The 19,855-nt window shown below is 46.3% G+C and overlaps 1 protein-coding gene across 6 annotated transcripts in view; it reads left to right on the top strand.

Moving 5' to 3' along the window:
* The window catches only part of SLC5A11 (solute carrier family 5 member 11), a 56,629-nt gene that overhangs the window by 5,235 nt on the left and 31,539 nt on the right, over positions 1-19,855 (top strand). For 4 of the 6 annotated variants that reach the window (XM_010961000.3, XM_074346180.1, XM_045521122.2 and 1 more), the window contains 5 exons: positions 190-1,310; positions 9,982-10,140; positions 12,892-12,963; positions 17,373-17,477; positions 18,660-18,719. In XM_010961000.3, coding sequence (XP_010959302.1) covers positions 10,006-10,140; positions 12,892-12,963; positions 17,373-17,477; positions 18,660-18,719 — 372 coding nt within the window. In that variant the 5' untranslated portion in view covers positions 190-1,310; positions 9,982-10,005. The remainder of the gene's footprint in view (positions 1-189; positions 1,311-9,981; positions 10,141-12,891; positions 12,964-17,372; positions 17,478-18,659; positions 18,720-19,855) is intronic. The other 2 variants (XM_010961002.3, XM_045521123.2) reach the window with 2 other exon arrangements.

Below are 19,855 nucleotides of genomic sequence, written 5' to 3'. Positions count from 1 at the left end.
GTCAGGCCAATTGCTAAGTCTCTGCACATCCAGGCCGCCCTGCGTCCAGCGGGATGTGTCTCTGAGCCGCCCCGCTGCCCCCGTAGCATTGTGGGATGAAATGCCAGAAATGGGGGTTCCCGCCCTGGTTCTGCCTCTCGCAGCTGGTGACTTGGTCAAGTTACGCACCCTTCTCTTCCCCTTTCTCAGTAAAATGGAGATACTAACAGGATCTGTCCTAGAGGCGTGTTGGAAACACCAAGCGAGCAGAGACACAGAAGCTTTTCGACCAGAGCGCCATGCTTCCTGACCTGCTCTGCGCCAGGGGCTGCCCCCGCCCAGGGCCCAGGCAGGCCAAGGGCAGGGGAGAGGTGGGCCGGAGGTCAGGACTGTGGTGGGGGGGCGGGGTGGCCACGACCCTGCCCCAGGCAGCGGCTGCCCTGTGGCCATGTGGGCCTGGTTTGGCCAGGCCCTCAGATGGTTCTAGTAAAGTGGGAAATCCAGAGTGTTATTCAAAATCTCTCGTTTTGCAAATGCTAGTAACTCTTTTTTTTTTTTTAATTTTGAATGCTCTGAGTATCCAGTAAAAGCCTTCCACTGTCCCCCACTGCCTGTCCTCGTGTTGTGGGCTGGACTTCGGTCACTCCTGACAACTCCTCTGGGCTGCAGGCGCCTGTCTTTGTCCTGCCTTGGTCTGGAGAGTGCACAGGAAAGGAGCCGAACAAAGGTGGTCACTGTTATGCGGCTGCAGCGGTGGGGCTGCTTCAAGTGCCCTCCTGGGACTTCTCCTCTGTCCCCTGCCTCCCCTGCCAGCATCTGCCCTCCCCCTTCCTCCGGCTCGTCCCAAGCCTGCCTGTCCCCAGCGTGGAGGCGGGCCAGTGGCAGAGCGGGTGAGGGGAGCAGGACGGTGCCCCAGGCTGCAGCCGCTCCCCTCCCCTTCCTGACCATGGGCCCCCCACCAGGTGAGGACCCAGAGAAGGTGAGGCTCTGTGGGCGGAGCTCACGTCAGGCCATCTTCCCCATGGGGGCCTGCATGGAGTTCAAGTTCAAGTTCAAGGGGCTGGGGCTGGCCCCAGGACCTCTCCCCTACCCCTGGGAGATCATTCACGGCTCCTCTGACCCCTGCTGCCGCCAAGGCTGGAATTTGGAGTTTGACCTGTGAGGAGCCTCTCTCAACAGCAGGCGGTGCCGGAGGGAGGGCCACCGCTGTCCTCTCAAGCCTGCAAGGGCAGAGGAGCCCAGTTCCTCCCTTCTCACAGACACCTCTGTCTCCTCTTTCTCGGACACCACCGACAGGACCCAGGCCAGGTGGACTCTGTCCCCAGAGGAAGGTAAGATTCCTGCCACCCTCACCCCTCCACCTGATACCCATTCTGCCAACTGGGGAATCTGCGCAGGGGACTGGAGACAGTGCTGGCAGGAAGGATGGCAGGGCGGGGGCACCCAGCTCCTCTTCTGGGAGAGGACTCATCCTGCGCCCGGCAAGCGGGATGTGTCTGGCAGGGGTGGGTACAGCCAGCGCACCTGGCATGGGTCCCAGCTCTTCCACTTAACCAAGTTCAGGGCCAAGGGGCGGATCATTTCACCTCACTGAGGCTCAGGTTCCTTATCTGTCAGTTGAGACCGTGAACCTCAGCACAGCCCAGCCCACAGGTGTGGTGTCCTCATGACCTGAGAGATAAGGAGGGGAAGCCATCCACATAAACAGCAAAACGCTGGGAGATGTGTTGCCGCGAGGCAGCCGCTCTTAACTGTAAGGCAGACAGGAGCCACTGGTACACGGCTGACACGTGCAGAGCGCATCACAGCCCGGGCCAGGTCGAGCTGGCGCAGCTGCCCGAATTCACAGGCAGAGCCCGCGAGCCATTAAGAAACGTGCCCAAGCTCACACAGACAGTGAGTTGGCGAAGCTGAGACTCAGCTCCCACGGCCATGAGCTTATCCACAACATCTGGTTTTCCAGTGACATCTTGACAAGTGATTCTGGGGAAGCGACTGGGAGAGATACCCTCCTCCCACTCTGAGGGGGTCACAGTCTCCAGGGTGTATACGCAAAGGCTCAGATAATTCCACATTTGTTTGTTATCCCAGTGTTCATCGAGTGCCTGCTTTGAGGGCACAATGTGAGTGAGGCGGACACGGCCCCTGCCTTCGTGGGGCTTACCATGCAGCGGGGATGGGCGGCAGTGAGAGAATCATACAAACCAAATGGCATGTTTGATTCAACAGGGGTGAGAGGTCATGTTTGCTATGATGGCAAATCATTTGGGGATCCAGCTTAGACTGAAGCCAAGAGAAGGCTTCCCGGGGGGGGGGGGCGGTGACAGTGGGGCGCCATCTGAAGGGTGAGTAGGAGTTTCTCAAGCCAAGAGTGTAGGGAAGAGCATTCCAGGCAGAGGGAACAGAACAGCAAAGACCCTGAAGCAAAACAGTGCTCCAGGGATAGATAGAAGACCGTGCGGGATGAGGCTGGGGCCACGGCAGAGCGCGTCAGACGGTGCTGAGATTCTTGGAGCAGGAAGAGGAACTGACCTGATTTATGCTCAAAGATCCCTCGGGCTTCCATGTGAAGGGTGGAGGAGGAAGCCAGAATGGCCTCAGGGAGGCAAGGTGGGAAGTACATGCTCCAGTCTACATGGAAGTGACAGTGGCTTGAATGAAAGCGATAGAAGTAAAGGTGAGGGAAAATGGATGGATTCAAGCTCGTCTTTGGAAGTAGAAAAGGGTGGAACTAGAGTTCAGTAGATTCCAGAAGTTGAGAAAGGGACGTTGTACGGTCTTTGGTGGGATGTTTGTGAGCCCTGGCAGCCTTGGTGCTTAGGCACCATGCCCAGCAGGTAGGAGGTGCTTACAGACCACTGGATGAGTGAGTGAATGAATGAATGCAAGACTTAAGGATGACTCGGGTTTCTGGCATGAGAAGCAGAGTGGATGAAGCTGCCATTTCATGAGATGGGAGGACTGGCAGCCATTGAAGACCATGGTCTCCGAGTTGGATGTGTTGCATTTGAGACGCTGACCCGGCATTCTCAGGAGAGCCCATGCTGTCATTTGGATGGATAGGTCTGGGGCTCCCAACATGCTCTTGTGACATCTAGTCTCTCTAGGAGTCCTGAGCCCAGGTCCTCACTGAAAAGGTGAGGCAGGTGGAGGAGAAAGCTCGCCTGGGTCCCTTGCACTCAAACTTGTTAGCAGGGACACTCTTTGGGGAAAGCTGCCAGGCCCTACTGTGCCTGTGGCTTCCTCCCTAATGGCCAGAGCTGTGGCTCTTTCCGACAGGCTGGGGACAGTCCCAGCCTCTGCTTCATCTCAAAGACCCGTGGCATCTGTCCTCTGGGCCTTCGTCCAGAGACCTGCTTCTAATGAACCGCAGAGCATCCGCTGGCTGAGGAGGCCGGAGGTGGTCCTCCTTCAGGTCTCCCTTCTGCAGTTTTAGGCTCTGGCCTCCCGGCTCAGCGTTACAGAACTGACCCCCTGCCTCTGGTTGGGCTGCCTCCACCATCCCCCTCTCTGGGCATCCTGGACTTGAGCCAAAGACCGGGCTTGTGGCCTTGGACTGGAAGGAAAGGGTGTGAGTGCCTACCGGCCTGGGAGGTGTGGCCTCTGCAAGCCCTTGTGTCACCTCGGGAATTTTCCCTGCCAAGGGCCCACATGCTGAGCAATGGTTAGGAACTTGAAGGTCAAGCCCAGGTTGAAGCCCCAGGTCAGTCATTTACCAATGGCGTGACCTGTGCCCTTGGGGCCTCAGCCTGGGCTTTGTTTTCTCCACCTGTTCAATGGGGTTAACCAGACACCCGACTTCTTAGGGGTGCTATGTGCTTAAAAGGAGACTCATACATGTAGCGGCCAGGGTCTGTCTGACCACAAAATCTATGATCATTTTTTTTTTTTAGTGATTTTACAAGAAGGAAGGAGACAGACCAAGTATTCTGGGCCTGATCAAATCCATAATGAACTTGATTAATACTTTTAGCAAAACTGATGTAGGTCTGATTCATATCCCCATCTTATAGACGGGGAAACTGAGTATTGGAGAGATTATTTGCTCAAGATCACGGAACTAATAAGAGGTAGAGTGGAGACTTGAACCAGGAAATGCAGTTCTAACATCTTTACATTTGATCACGACACATCTGTTTCCCAGGGAGTTTTTGTCAACAATTAAACTTGTAATTAATTAGATGGCCATTGTCATCTTTGGCCGGGGCAGGGTCCTCCCTTAGTTTATCTCTCTGTCCCTCTGTCTGCTTCTCCCTTTCTCTGTCTCTGCTAATGTGTTTGCTATTCTTCAGCAAATGTGCCCACATCCTGGCAAAACTGTACTATATTTGGTACTATATTTTCTGTCTCAGAATGCATTTAGTAGACACGTGTGGTTTTATGCTGTACACCTTGTTCCGTTTGTTTCTTTTTCTTCATTGCAAAATATTTCAGGCGCACACAAGTCATAAAGAATAACGTAGCCCACTCAGTGGACACACAGGAGCCAGACTGAAAACCAAAGGCAGCGAATACAGTCAGAGCCCTGCCCCCTTCCCCATCTTTGTTTCACACTGGGGTGCGGAAAATTCCCACATCTGCTCTGGCAAATGATGTAAGTGGCCAAAAGGAAAAGGGTGAGCAGGCGACCCTGCTTGCTGAGTTTCCTCTGTTCTTTGGCCAGTTGGCAACCACAAGGGCAGGGTGTTCTTGCAAACAAAGCCCTTGTTACCGCACCCGCTTTGCATAGACTCCAATTAACCCTGGCCTCCCACAGGGGAGGGGCCCTCAGGAGGTGAAGCCCTCCCAGGGCAGTGCCACGGATGGCTCTGGGCACGCACAATGCTGCAAGGGGCTGGGTGAGAACCTGCAAGGATGGGGGCCAGGTCCACAGTGCCCAGCACAGAGCCTGGCATACAGCTGATGCCTAATGAATGTTTATGGGAAAGAAACAGAGGTAGAGGAGGTCGAGGGGAGGGTATAGCTCAGTGGTAGAGCGCATGCTTAGCATGCCAGAGGTCCTGGGTTCAATCCCTAGTACCTCCGTTAAAAAAAAAAAGGACCCAGAGATAGAGGGAGGGGAGGAGTGAAGAAGGGGAGGAGGAAGGGAGGAAAGGAAGGCAGACCAGCCAGTACTGGATGACACAGTGAGCTTCGGTGCAAGACCTGGGTTCGAATCCCACCTCTGGCACTTCCTGTGACCCAGAAAGTGGCGCAGCCAGGACCCGAACCCAGCTCCCTCTCACCTCTTGGCGGCTCCATTTCCCACCTGTAAGATGGAGGTGTACTATGTTTGCCTCAGGGGGCTGGCAAGGATGAGATAAGAGGTCATGTGTAAGGTGAGCTGCAGGCCTGGCACTTCCATAAATAGTGCTCAGTAAGTTTTAGAGATTATTACTGTCACAGCGACAGTAATAATGGCTTTGCTGAACCAGGGCCTGCGGAGGGATCCGTCTGGAGTACGTGGCTGAGGCAGCCACACTTGGTGTCCGCAGCTTCTCTGGCGCATTCTTCTAGGTCCTATTCCCACCCTGAAGACACAGACGGTCCCTCCTGGCCGCCGACCGGGCCCCCACCTCCCTGGGACTCGGGAAGAGCCTGGAGCCGGTGCCAGCCTGCCCGGAGCCGGTGATGAATGACTTGTTTATCTGCTCCCACCCCTCTCGGTGCCTGGCAGGCAGAGGCCTGGAAGGGGCAGCTGGGAGCGGCGCTGTGGACGGGGGAGGGCTGGCTCACCAGTCTGTCCGCTGCCCTGCCTCCCTCGTTCCTCCGTTTCCTCCCTTTCAGACTGCTGGGTTCTAGAACAATCTGCCCCACTCCCCAGTTCAGGGTCCATCTCCACCTTAAGCTGCTTCCTATGCCACTTGTCCCCATCTTCCCCAAGCCCCCTGTTTTGGAAGCAGCAAAGTACATCAAAGCAGTTGAAGTGTTTGAAAAAATACATGTTCTGAAACTTCCTACCCTGTTGGTGGGAAGTAAATTGGTGCAGACACTCTTGGGGACTATATGGAGGTTCCTTAAAAAACTAAAAGCAGAGGTACCATATCATTCTGCAGTCCCACTCCTGGGCATAGATCCAGAGGAAACTCTAATTCAAAAAGACACATGCACCTCAATGTTCGTAGCAGCACTATTTACAATAGCCAAGACGGGAAACAGCCTAAATGTCCATTGACAGATGACTGGATAAAGAAGTTGTGGTATATTTATACAGTGGAATACCACTCAGCCATAAAAAAGTATGCAATAATGCCAATGCAGCAACATGGATGGACCTGGAGATCGTCACACTCAGTGGAGTAATTCAGATAGAGAAAGACAAATATCATATGATATCACTTATATGTGGAATCTAGAAAAAAAATGACACAAATGAGCTTATTTACAAAACAGAAACAGACTCATAGACATAGAAAACTTATGGTTACCAAAGGGGAAAGGGAGGGGAAAGATAAATTTGGAGTTTGGGATTAACAAAGACTAACTACTATATATAAAATAGACAACAAGGTCCTACTGTATAATACAGGGAACTATACTGAATATCTTACAGTAACCTATAATGGAGAAGAATCTGAAAAAATATATATATATATAACTGAATCATTTTGCTGTAATTAACACAACATTGTATATCAGCTATACTTCAATAAAAAAAAAAAAACTGGCCAAAAGAAAGAAAAAAAAAATGCAGGCTTTGAAATCAGGTAGATCCAGATTCAAGTTCTGCCTCTGACAGTTACCAGCTGCGTAAGACCACATCCTCACTTCTTTGACTGGGGAGTTCGGTGACGGAACTACCTACCTAACAGGGGCTTTATCCTTGAGAAAACAACACTTAAGGACATCTAACTCCTCTTCCCCAAGTCTCCAGAATCTGCCTCTTGGTTAGACGCTCCTTTAAGAATCTCTACTTCCCCCCTAGGGTGTGTCTCCAGCACCAGTCTTCCCTTCCCACTTCCTCCCCTGCAAGGTGTCTGGTTCAGTTAGGTTATTATCATCCCATTTGACAGATGACAATGATCATGAAACCTAGGCTGGACTGAAGCAGAGAGGGCTGAGGGGTGATCGGGGGTGGAATCTGGCCTTCTGCCACACCTTCCTGCATTAGAGCCAGGCAAGTGTCTAAGCTGGGTTTGCCTGATCCTGGCAAATCTCTTTCCTCCTTCCCTCCTTCTCTCTTCCATCCGTCTTTGGATCAATACTATGGATCCATGGTTGCTTGGGTCTTCTCTTCCATGGAGAGGGCCACCACGTCCCAGGTCTGAGAAGCTATGAGCATCCTCTCAACAGAAGAAGAGCAAGGACCAACCCCAGGGAGAGAAGTTCAACACATGCTTGGCATGGGAAGGGACGTTAAAGGTCGCTGAGCGCCCCCCTGAGGCTCTAACTGAACATCCAGCCTCTTTTTTCAGGGCTCTAAGGCAGTGGTTCTCAACCCAGGGGACATTTGTGGCTGTCACAACTTCGGGGAAGGTGCTATCGGCATCTAGTGAGTAGCTACCAGGGATGCTGTTAAATATCCTACAATACACAAGGCAGCCCCCATAACAAAGAATTCCTTGGTCCAAAATGCCGTTACAGATCAAAAACCCCGCTTCAAGGACAGGAAACATCCTGCCCAGGTGCGAGGTGACCTGTTGTCCATATTTCTCTTAAATTCAAAACTTATTCAGTATAATAGGTGAAAGGATCTGACTGCCCCTTTGGGTCTTCCAGTGGAGTCAGATGGAGCAGTTATGTGTTGAATTATCCATCATCTTATCATAAATGGCTTTTTAAAAAATTTCTCTTTTATAGCAGAGTTAGAGCATTGTAATGATTTTTTTTAATGATGTGTATAGGTAGGTAACATTAACCATGCATTTCATTGTAGTATTCAGCAAAAGGAGTAGTACAACATATTTGTTATGAAAACAGGGGATGATGTCTGATAGGTTGAAAACTACTGACCTTCTGAAGTTTTTGAATAACATTCGAGAGCTGGTACAATGTCTTCATAGCTGACTAGCCCCGCTGCCCATCACCCTCGTCCCGATCTAGCTTAATCCTCAGGCAAGAATCTGATGGTTTCTTAAGCATGGTGTGCTTTCTCCCATCGCAGCGTCTGCTGAGACTGCTGCCGTGGCCTGGCATGCTCCCCCACCCCCACTCATGCCATATCAGGCCACCTACTCATCCAGGCTGCCGTCTGGATTCCTCCGTGTAAAACTAGGCGGTCCTTGCCTTCCCACACGTTGTAGAAAATAATGGTAATAGTAATTATAGCAATAGAGCTTTTTACAGAGCACAGCTGTGCGAGCCACTGTTCTCAGCACTTCATAGGTACTAGCTCACAGCGATCTATGAAATGTAAACTCTTTTTTAAAAAGTTTTTTTTATCAAGAATTGATGGTTTAATGTGACTAATTTTTTTTCTCTTTTTTAAATGGAGATACTGGGGATTGAACCCAGGACCTCAAGCATGCCAAGTGAACACTTTACCATGGAGCCATGCCCACCTCCCTGAAATGTAAACTCTTATTGCCTCATTTTGCAGATGGGAAAGCTAAGGGTTAGGGAAGTTAGGGGATTTGTCCAAATTCTCAGGATTGGTAAGTGGTAGCGTCAGCTGGATGACCCCTAAGCTTGAACCCTTAATACATCTATCTCTGTGCACCTCTGCTGAATGAAGTGTCATGCTGTGTTATTACCTATAAGTGGGTTTCCCTGATGATGAGGCTGTGCATTATGGAAGGCAGGCCTGAGTTTTTCATTCCTGAACCCCTCGAGACTGACACCCTCAGAGTGGAGTCGCATCTTAACACAGGAATAAATCAAAGCCCAAATCACGTAAAGTAAAAAATTATCCCTGGGAATTTTATTAGTGTTCAAATGCTGCTGTGACAAATTACCACAAACTTAGTATCTTAAACAGCACCAGTTTCTTATCTCACAATTCTGGAAGTCAGACGTTCTCAATGGGTCTTGCTGGGCTAAAGTCAAGGTGACAGCAGGGCTGACTTCCTTCGGGGTGCTCTAGGGGAGACTCCATTAATGTGCCTTCGCTAACTTCTAGAGCCGCCTGCATTTCTTGGCTCATGGCCCTATTACTCTAACATCAAATCCAGCAACATTGGGTCAAACCTTCTCACATTGTCATCTCTCTCATCGTCTCATCTGATTCCCTCTCTCTTTAGGGCCCCTTGTGATTGCGCTAGTCCCACTCAGATAATCTCCCTATTTTGAGAAGAGCTGACTTACAACCTTAATTCCATCTGCAAATGTAATTGTCCTTTGTTATATAACGTAACACATTCACAGGTTCTGAGGATTAGGAGTAAACATCTTTGAGAGGGACCTGATTCTACCCACCCCAGGAATCCTTCAAATTGCCCAAGGAGGTGTAATATACTGAGAAATACCTTAGGATATTGGTTCACAACATGGATTCTAGAGCAAGATTATTTGCCTTCCAATCCCAGGTCTACCACTTGAGCTGTGTTACCCTAGGCAAGTTATTTATCTTCTCTGTGCCTCAACTTTGTCCATCTTAAGATGGTATAATAACAACAGTGCTCACTTTGTAGGTTTATAAACACTTAAGATGATGCCTGACATGTAGTAGATATTATATAGGTGTTTATCTTAAAAATGCATTTTGTCTGGCTGAGCCTCAGACAAAGTTGCTGGCCTGTCTGTCACCCAGCTGTGAGGTACCTGGGAAACAGAGACTGATTCGCTATCTTGTTTTTCTCTCACTCCTGGCTATGTGGAAGAGGGCGGTGAACCAACTTTACTACTTAAATCATTTATTCTTTAGGTATTGCCAAGTGAGTGGTTGGGTTGGTAAAAATTAACTGTAGATTTGATGGGGCTTCCTTGTAAATATTTGCTGAATGGATGGACCTCCCTTCCTGAGCTCTGGCACCATCACACATCCTTGCACGTGTCATGCTTGGATGCCCCAAGGAGGCAGTCACGGAGAGGGTGAGAAGAGTGGCACCGGGTTCTGGCATCTGACAAGTATTTGCGCTTCTACAGGGTTGAGAGAGTTCGTTCAGGACCATGGAGAGCAGCTCCAGCAGCCCTCAGCCCACGCAGTCAGATCCCCTGGAAGCCTTTCCCCAGAGGACACTGGAACCAGGTGACATCGCAGTGCTGGTTCTGTACTTCCTCTTTGTCCTTGCCGTTGGACTATGGGTAAGCCAGGCCAGGGGGAGGCAAAGGGGCGGGGCAGGAGACTAGCTCACCGTCAGAAAATAATCAGAACCTAAAAATTTTTTAAAGTGCAGTAAGTGTCGACTGTGTCAAGGACTGTGTTAGGCACTTTGACTTATGTTATCTCGTGTAATTTGCACAGGTCTCTGTGAGTAAGGTGCTATTACTCTACCTATTTTGTAGATAAGGAAAATGAAGCTCAAATAATTTAATTTTCTTATTCTGCTAGTAAGTTAGAGCCGGGGTTAGAATCTCTACTTCTTTCACTTTGAAATCCATGTTCTTTTAAAAAAATGTTTTTAAAAGAGACAATTCAGTCACATGGTTCAGAAACAAAAACAACTAAATAACATACAGTGAAAAGTTTTACTACTACCCTTCTGTCTGCTGTTACTTTTTAGTACATTAATGTATTCTTTCAGAGTTTCTGTAAGTAAATCCAAGCAAATATAAATGTGTATATTTCCCATTTTCTTACATAGAAGGTAGGTTATTATACATACTGTTTTTTACCTTGATATGTTTTACTTATCAGTGTCTCTTGGATATCTTTTCATGTCAGTACACAGAAGCTTCCTCGTCTTCTTAAAAGTTGCACAGTATTCCATTAGATGATCATACTGTAATTTATTTAAACCTGTTTCTTGTTGAGGGTTATTTGGATTGTCCCCCATCTTTTACTACTAAAAGTTATGCTGCAATAAACAAATCTTGGACACATTATTTTGGAATGTGTGCAACTATAATGAAGGATAAATCCCCTGTAGTGGAATTGTCAGGTTAAAGGATATGTGCCTTTGCAATTATGATAGTTTTCGTCAAATTGCCCTCTTAGGGGTAGTGCCAGTCTGCACGCACATCATTAAATGTATGAGAGAAAGTCACATGATCACATCCACACCAACACTGCATTGTCAAACTGTTTCATTTTGCCAAACTGACAGGGAAACACAATATCTCAATGTATTATTGTTTTATAATAAGTGGGGGTGGACATCCTTACATATGTTTAAGAACCACTTGTTTCCTTTATGTATGGTTTCACTGTTTTCCCCATTAAGTTTTTCTTTTATCAATTTCTAGGAACTCTTTACATATCAAGGAGCTTAGTAACTTTGGGATAAGAATGGTTGAGAGGAGGTGCTACTATCTGATTTTCAGGTCAAAGGACTTAAAAACTGCAGCCTACTTCCCCACTTCAATTCGACTATTTGTAGATCATTTCTCTACTCTTACTTCTTAGTTTCCCCTCCTCCAAATCAAGAAGGAGATTAAAGTGCTGGACATCCCAAGGACCACGGATGTGACCTTCTTCTGTTTCCTCCACCTTAGCAGGACGTATTGAGCTGGATGAGATACTAAGAGTCAGGGCTTTTGAGTCAGACAGGATTGGGATCAGGATTAGTGGTACGGGTAGAATTAGGGTGAGGGTTAGAGTCACTGGGAATTTATATTTTCACAAGAGAATCAGGAGATGCTGATGTATTTGACTGGTTTGGGAAGCCCTGGATTTAGAGGATCCCTTTTAGCGCAAAGAATTCTTTACTCTTGGAGAATACTTCCTGTGTCAGGGTTCAGCAGGAATGAGTCATGGTGTCTGTTTTCTATAGTAAGATCATTTGCAGGGATGAAAAGTTACCATTTTACATCATCCCCCATCCAGAAATATTCCTTTCGCCAACATCCACATCTAGAGGCTCAGAGGAACTTAAACAACTTATCCAAGATCGCATAGCTGCTTAGTGGTCAAAATGTGTCTGCTGAAGCACCTGTAGTGCCAGCTCACTCCTAAAGAGCTCTGAAATCAGGCTGACGTGGGCATGAATGCCCAGCTCTCTAGGAACGTGGCACTAGTTAAGTGACTTTACTTCTGAGCCTCAGTTTCTTCATCTGTTAAATTGGCCTAAGAACATCAACCTCATAGGCGTTGATGAAAATGAGATAATGCTTTAAAATTCTTAGCATAGTGTCTGGCACATAGAACTGACACTCAATAAATGATATTCATTGTGAGCTGTCATAGACAAGCCATGGGCGTAAAACTCAAATGCCTAGGATGGCCAAGTAGGTTATTATACATATGCGAAGTAAGGAGTAATAGGGGGTGCGCTGACCTGAAGAATTTATGTCTCCTCTAAAGGCATTCAAATGAAAATCTTCTTAAAAACCAATGGTCAAATAAAATCTATCTGAACTTAAAAATACAACAAACTAGTGAATATAACAAAAAAGAAGCAGACTCACAGATATGGAAAACAAACTAGTGGTTACCAGTGGGGAGAGGGAAGAAGGGAGGGGCAATATGGGATTAAGGCATTAAGAGGTGCAAACTATTATGTATAAAATAAGCTACAGGGATATACTGTACAACACAGGGAAGGTGGCCAATGTTTTATAATAACTATAAATGAAGTATAACCTTTAAAAACTGTGACTCACTATATTGTACACCTGTAATATATAATATTGTACATCAACTGTACTTCAATTTAAAAAAGAAGAGTGAAGTAACACATTTCAGGTAAACAACTTCCCATGGGAAGTATCACTCAGGGACTCTTGCCAAAACAAACAGACAAAAAAAAAAAGCAAAAACAAAAAGAAAAAATATATATATATTTGACGTCCAAGTCTGGCCTGCTGGACTCCCAGTTGATAATCTGTGCCCTAGACCACTTTGGGATGCCTCTGATTGCTCACTTTTCCCTCACTCATGCCTCTTCTTTGTTTCAGTCCACAGTGAAGACCAAAAGAGACACAGTGAAAGGCTACTTTCTCGCCGGAGGGGACATGTTGTGGTGGCCAGTGAGTAGTCTTTGGTCCAACTAAAGTCACTTCTCAAAGACCCTTCAAGTGCTGGTGTTCTGTCTAGCCTTTGCTCTCTCAGGACTCTTTGGCTCCATGTTGTCTGGAAGTCAATGTCTAAACTAGAGAAGGCTTAGCTTCAACTCAAATTTGTTTGGACAAAAAGAGAATTCATTAGCTCACCCAAGGGAAAAACCTAGGGTTGGTCTGGTTTCAGCTATGGCAGGGTACAGGGTCAAGTGATGCCACTAGGACCTGGTTCTCTCTCTGTTTGTTCTCCCTCTCCCTCTTTCTGTCTGTCAGCTTTCTTCTGGAGGGTGCCATCCCCAACAGGTTCAACATTGTGTCAACAAGATGGCGGACACTTTCATCCTCTCAACTTCCAGCCCAGCATGGGAAGAGCACCTGCCTCCATGGCAGTATGCCTAGGAAACCCCTCATGTTTGATGGTGCCCCATGCCTCTCTCTGTGCCAATCACTGTGACCAGAGCAGTCTGATGTGCTAACTGACTCAGGCCTGGGTCACACACTCAATGCCTAAGCTGGAAGGGATGGGGAGCATGGAGCCTCCTCTGAAGCATATGTGATGAGAAATGGGAGGGACTGGACCCTGGAGGAAAACTGGAGACCATTACTGGGACAAGGTGGAAAGGATGTGGAGAAAACAACTAAAAAATACAACAGCCCAATTAATAGTTTCTTTTCAAGGGAATCTAAAGGCATTACCAAATACACACATGCACACACATGTACACACATGAACACACACGTGCACACAGGATTCTGTTTCATGCGCCCTGGGTAGGGGATCAGCAATAATAATTTTTATTTATGATCTCCTAAAATAAGCGCTAAATCTTTGAACTAAGAAGAGGGAAGACATCTCCCATTTGCAGTGAGTCCAAAAGATGTAGGATTTAAGATGCAGAGAGATAACAGGTATCTGAGCCTCTGAATAATGAAATGTCTCGAGACAATGACCATTCTGTTTTCAAAAGATACCAAAAATGAACTCTGGGTTATATATTCAACTAATTCATTAAAAAAAATTTCCTTGAGAAATATGTCCAGCACTGTGCCAAACACAGGACACATCAGAGAGCTTGTCTTCACCCTCAGGGAGCTTGTAATCTAGTGTAGTGTTTCCCAAAGTATGAGCAACAAGTTGTCCAGGACCTTTCAGATGTACACAGACTGCATTAAATAACGTCAGATTACATAGTGGGAACACCATTTCTTTTCCTATTCGCTGTCAATCCTCCTGGTTTCATAAAAGAAAAAGGCACAGTTTGGTATTAATATGCCTTTACCATCAATGACTAATCTCTGTGTTCAACAAAAAGAATGCAAGTCTTAAGCTAAGTAACTTCGTAGTCCAGACAACCATAGCCAGAATTTAATTTTTTTTTTATTTTCATTTTATTTGTATAGTTCTTTTCTATGTAGAGAATGTGATACTGGTTTTCCATTTAAGGTTGTGAATATATATATAGTCACTTAAAATTATAGTATTAATATTATATATATATTAATATGTAATATACTAATTGAATCATATAATATATAATTCATATATATGAGATTAAGAAGAAGCCAATTTAAGGTAAAATATTAAGTAAATAGCAGGTGCAGGGACACAGAGAAGGCTACAAAGGAAGTACTCGATGAGTGCGTTTTAAGAAATGCTGGTCTAATGGTCTCTGTGATGAGTGATACTGAGTTCCCAGCATTCAGTAGGAATACAGCAGCCCACAAAAAAATGTCTGCTTTTGCATGTCACTTCTGGGACCATTTCTCTACTTGTACACCTTGGATTACCCTCCCCCAGGTCAGGAAGGAAAGGGAAGTTTTGGAGCTTTCTTTGCTTTCTTCACCCAAGGAGAGTGACATCAACATGAAGGAGGTATGGTTAAGAGTATGGGCTTTGGAACAAGTGCATCAGTTAGCTATTTCTGCCTCACAAACCACCCATAAATTTAGTGACTTACGACAACTAGAGTGTATTATTTCTAATGATAGCATGGCTTGACGGGGTGGTTCCTCCCCTGTACTCTAGATCCATTCATGCAGCTGCATTTAGATGGTGGCTGGGAAGGACTGGAAGTCCAAGATGGCTTTATCCATAGATTGGAGCTCTGGCAGAAATGGCTGGAAAGCTAGGACTTCACTCTCTCTATTTGCCTCTCATCATTTAGTGGCCTGGCCCAAGGTTTGGTTTTGTTTTGTTTTTTTACAAGACATCTGATTCCAAAGGGCAAAAATGAAAGCTGCCAGGCTGTTGAGGGAATGCAGCTAAGGCAGTGCTTAGAGGTAAATTTACACTGTAAAGGTTTATATTAAAACAGAAAGACATCAAACTGATAACCTGACATTTTACCAAAAGGACCAGGAAAAGAAGAGCAAACTAAATCCAAAGCAAACAGAAAGAAGGAAACAATAAGAGATTGTTATTCAGCAACATATAGACAAGATTATACACCAAGACCAAGTGAGACTGAGTGAGACCTAGGAATGCAAGGTTGGCTAAACATACTAAAAAGTCAATCAGTCTAATACACCATATTATAGAATAAAGGACAAAAACTACATGATCATCGCAATACATGCAGAAAAATCAATTTGATAATATCCTACAGGCCTTCATGATAAAAAAAAAACACTTAACAAACTAGGAATATAAAGAAAGCTTCTTAACCTGACAAATGACATCTACAAAAAAAAAAAAAAAAAAAAAAAAAAAAACCAACCCACAATTAACATTATACTTAGTGGGGAAAGACAGAAAGCTTTTCCCCCAATATTGGGAACAAGACAAGGATGTCCCCCCTCTCCATTTCTATTCAGCAATTTACTGGAGGTTCTAACAAGGCCAACTTGCAAGAAAAATAAGTAAAAGGCATCCAGGTTGAAGAGGAACAAAGCTATCTCTATTTGCAGATGATGTGATCTTGTATATAGAAACTCGTATGTAACCCAGAGAAAACTACTACAGTTCATAAATGAATTTAGTAAATTTGCAGAATATGAACAATATAAAAAAAGATTAACATTTTAAAATATTAGCAATGGACAATTTAAAAATGAAATTAAGAAAACAATTCCATTTACAATAGCATCAAAAGAATAAAACAGTAAGTTTAACCAAAGAAGAGCCACACGTACACTGAAAACATCACTGGAAGACCTTAAAGAAGGACTAAATAATTGGGAAGACATCATGGATTCATGGATTCAAGGTCTCAATACTAAAATGGTCATAGTCCCCAAACTGAATTACAGATTCAACACAATCCCTAGCAAAACTTCAGCCGCACACTCCACCTTTCTGGCAGAAATTGACAAGCTGATCCTTAATCCATATGGAAATGCAAGGGACCCAGAATAGCAAAAGTAATCCTGAAAACGAAGAAAAAAGTCAGAGGGCTTATACTTCCCAACTTCAAAACGTACTCCAAAGCTGCAGTAATCAAGAGAGTGTGACCCTGGCATAAGGATGGATCAATGGAATAGACTCAGATGAGAACCAGAGACTAGAAAGTCAATAGGGGGCACTGCAGCCCTCTTACAAACAGCCTCTCTCTCTCTCTCTCTCTCTCTCTCTCTCTCTCTCTCTCTCTCTCTCTCTCTCTCTCTCTTTCCCCCTCCCTCCTTCCCTCCCTCCCACTCTCATCTCTCTCTAGCTCTGTCTCCATTGCACTTTGTCCTCTCTGCACGTCTCCCTCATTCTCCTTTTTCTCAGCAGAGTGGCAGTGATGGGCACACAGCTGAACATGCTACTCAACACCCCCATCCCCATTCTACACACACACCTCCTTGAGTCACAACCCCCCCCCCCCCCCAGTCTCTGGATGGACTCCCAGTTCCAGATTCCCAGGAAAGAGAAGGTAATTGGCCCAGCTTAGGCCAGGTGCCCAGGTCTAGCTGTTCCAGTCAATTGAGACCAGGGATTCGAGTGATTGTCTTGGCTGCTTAGGGCCCTACTAGGAGGAGGGTTCTCTACTTTGCTAAGTTAGAGGCAGAGCTGGGGAATAACACAGACCCACTGGTTCTCATCATAGAGCACTTTCTGTCATACTTCCCCCTGAGGGATGCTGCGTACAGTTGTTCAAGTTGTGCACCGCACAACCCTGGGCAGCATTATTGGGTGGGGGGCACAATCCACAATTTAGGCATCATAGATCTGCATGTTTGTTATGCCAGTTTCTGACAGTTGGAAGTAAAAGAGCCTTTGGGAAGTTGAGTCTTTTCTTAATTTGAAAAAAAAAAAAAGGTGCTTAGATAGGTAAGGGATGGCCCCGCTTTCTCCACTTCTTTTGTCTTGGTCCCTCTGGATTATGGGAAGAACTGGGGGTGGGAAGAAGCTACTCCAGACCTTGGCTCCAAGATCTGACCTGTCCGTCTCCCCACAGGTGGGGGCATCCTTGTTTGCCAGCAACGTTGGGAGTGGACACTTCGTTGGCTTGGCAGGATCAGGGGCCGCTGCGGGCCTTTCCGTAGCTGCTTATGAATTTAATGTAAGTGTTTTACCAGGGCACGGACAGCTCCCCTGCTCACCCTCTATCTAATAGGTAGATCCTGGGGGTCAGTTGTGTGACTGCCCTGCACTTTGAAAAACAGGGTGGTGCTTTATGAAAACACAAACACAAACATCAAGGGTGCTCTCGGTTAGCAAAATCAGTTTGATTTACAAGTCTCAGGCCCCCTCCCTGTGTTTGCTTGATGGGAGCCCATAAAACCATGACCCCAGCACACATATGTGTGAAGAAGGTTCATACTCTCCCCCATGTGGATGCAGAAGATGGACGGTATTGTGGGACTGGAGGGTATCTCTGTGTATTACGTATCAATTGACCATCACAAAAATAACAGGGTTCAGTGGTTCTTGATCTTTTTGCAACCTCATAGATACCCAAGAGATAGGATGCGGTCTCCTGTGCAACGGAGCTCATTCAGGATGTGGTTTTCGCTGAGTGGGAGGGGATACGCTTATTAACAGTGATCTTCATCGTCATGATGACTAACATTTTTAAAGTTCTTGCTCTGTGGCACAGACCACATCCATCATCATATTATGGAACTCAATTACAGACTAGAGCCAGACTGCCTGGGTTCACACCTGGGGTCTAAAACCTACACTCTGTGTGACCTTGGGCAAGTTATTTAACCTCTCTGAGCCATGTGTAAAACAAGAATAATGGTACCTGCTATATCGAGTCGTTACGAGGACTAAACGAATGAATGCTTGCAAAGTGTGCAGAGGAATGACTGGAGTAGTGTAAGTGCCAGGGAGCACCATCTCACTGATTTCCTTGCCACAGCCCAGAGGGGCTCTGTGATTCCGATTTCACAGGTGAGAAGAGTGAGTCTCAGAGACCTGTGTAAACTCTTCCAGCATCACCAGCTACTCATCAGTGTGGCTCCCCTGACCTCACAGCCTTGTTTTAACCACCGTCCAAGGAGGGGAACCGGGTGGGGGGTGGGGGGACAAAAGTGTGTGAAAGGGGGACGCCAGGTTTAGGAGACGCTGCACTAGTTCCGCCCTTCCCTGCTTCATCCACGTCTCCCATTTACACGTGGAAACATGACGGCCCAAGGAGAGGGAGCGACTCAGTAAGAGGCGTAGCCAGGCCAGGCGCCGAGGGAAATCCAAATCCGCACCACGATGTCCAGAGTCCGGACTCTGTTTCCTCCCGCAGGGCTTGTTTTCCGTGCTGATGCTGGCCTGGATCTTCCTCCCGATCTACATCGCTGGTCAGGTGAGTCTGAGGGGGGTCGCGGTGCGATAGAATAGGAGGACCCTTCGGGAGGGTTAGCCCTGCCTTCCCTCCCTCCCACCAGCGTCCCCCTCTCTGCCCTGGGACATCCCTTACATAGTCCCTAAGAGATTCTGCACTGGTGAGGGCTGATGGGCGGTGAGACAATCAGGAACCCTGTCCTTAGCAGTTCCCACCTAGTAATGGACACTGAAGACACATGTGGGGCTTCCAGGGGCTGGAAGAAATGGGGGCTCAGAATTTTTTTTCAATGCTAAAACACAAATGTAAAAGCCACAGCCTCTTCTAAATGTTTAAGCAGTAACATATTACTGCTTTTAACTAAAAATATATACTTATATATATATTTATGATCCAGTGATTTTTTTTCTTCCTTTGCACCCAAAACCATAATAACTGAGTTATTTCTGGCTGATGTGAAATGGCAACATTTTTGTTACAAAATCATGCTGCTTTAGACTTTTTGAAAAAAATCATTTCTGATCTTATTAACAGATTTCTGGAATGCATGCTGGCTAGACTTATTCTATTTTAGATGTTCTACTGGACAGAACAAGATCATACAATATCACAGGGTTATTCATCAAGAGATAACTGATTTTTAACTTTTTATTATGGAAGTTTTTAAAAAATACACAAAGTAGAAAGAACTACTTAACGACCAGAGAAATCATTTAAAAAATCTCTATGTACCAGAAGTAAGGCAATCGTGGGCAAAGGGCAGTGATGTAGGGAGAAATAATTTTGCTCGGAGATAATACTGAGACTAAAAGCATGAACTTTTGGTGAGTGAAGGGTCTGGGTCTTTCCGATCCCATCTAGACAAAATATCTTAGGTGTAACAACTCTGACTGGGAGTGTGGATCTCTGGGGCAAAGCTTCAGTAAGTATTTCTTGAGCACCTGCTATAGGAAGGAGTAAAGGATGGTGCAGATGGAGGTTAGTTCATAGGTAGGGTGGCCAGTCGTTCTCAGCTGATGGTCTCCATTTTCTCTGGGAAGTAGAAGGTGGTGTCATCCACTGAGAGTGAGGAAGGAACTCGTGTGGCTGAAGGTTAAGAGGCATGAAGAGTTGAAATGACTGCTGTCATTGTTTGTAATCGAAAAACCTGGGGACAC

The sequence above is a fragment of the Camelus bactrianus genome, chromosome 18 (assembly GCF_048773025.1).
Source record: "Camelus bactrianus isolate YW-2024 breed Bactrian camel chromosome 18, ASM4877302v1, whole genome shotgun sequence".
Classification (NCBI taxonomy): domain Eukaryota; kingdom Metazoa; phylum Chordata; class Mammalia; order Artiodactyla; family Camelidae; genus Camelus; species Camelus bactrianus.
The sequence above is the reverse complement of the archived record's forward strand: the minus strand, read 5'-3'. Positions and strand labels throughout refer to the sequence as shown.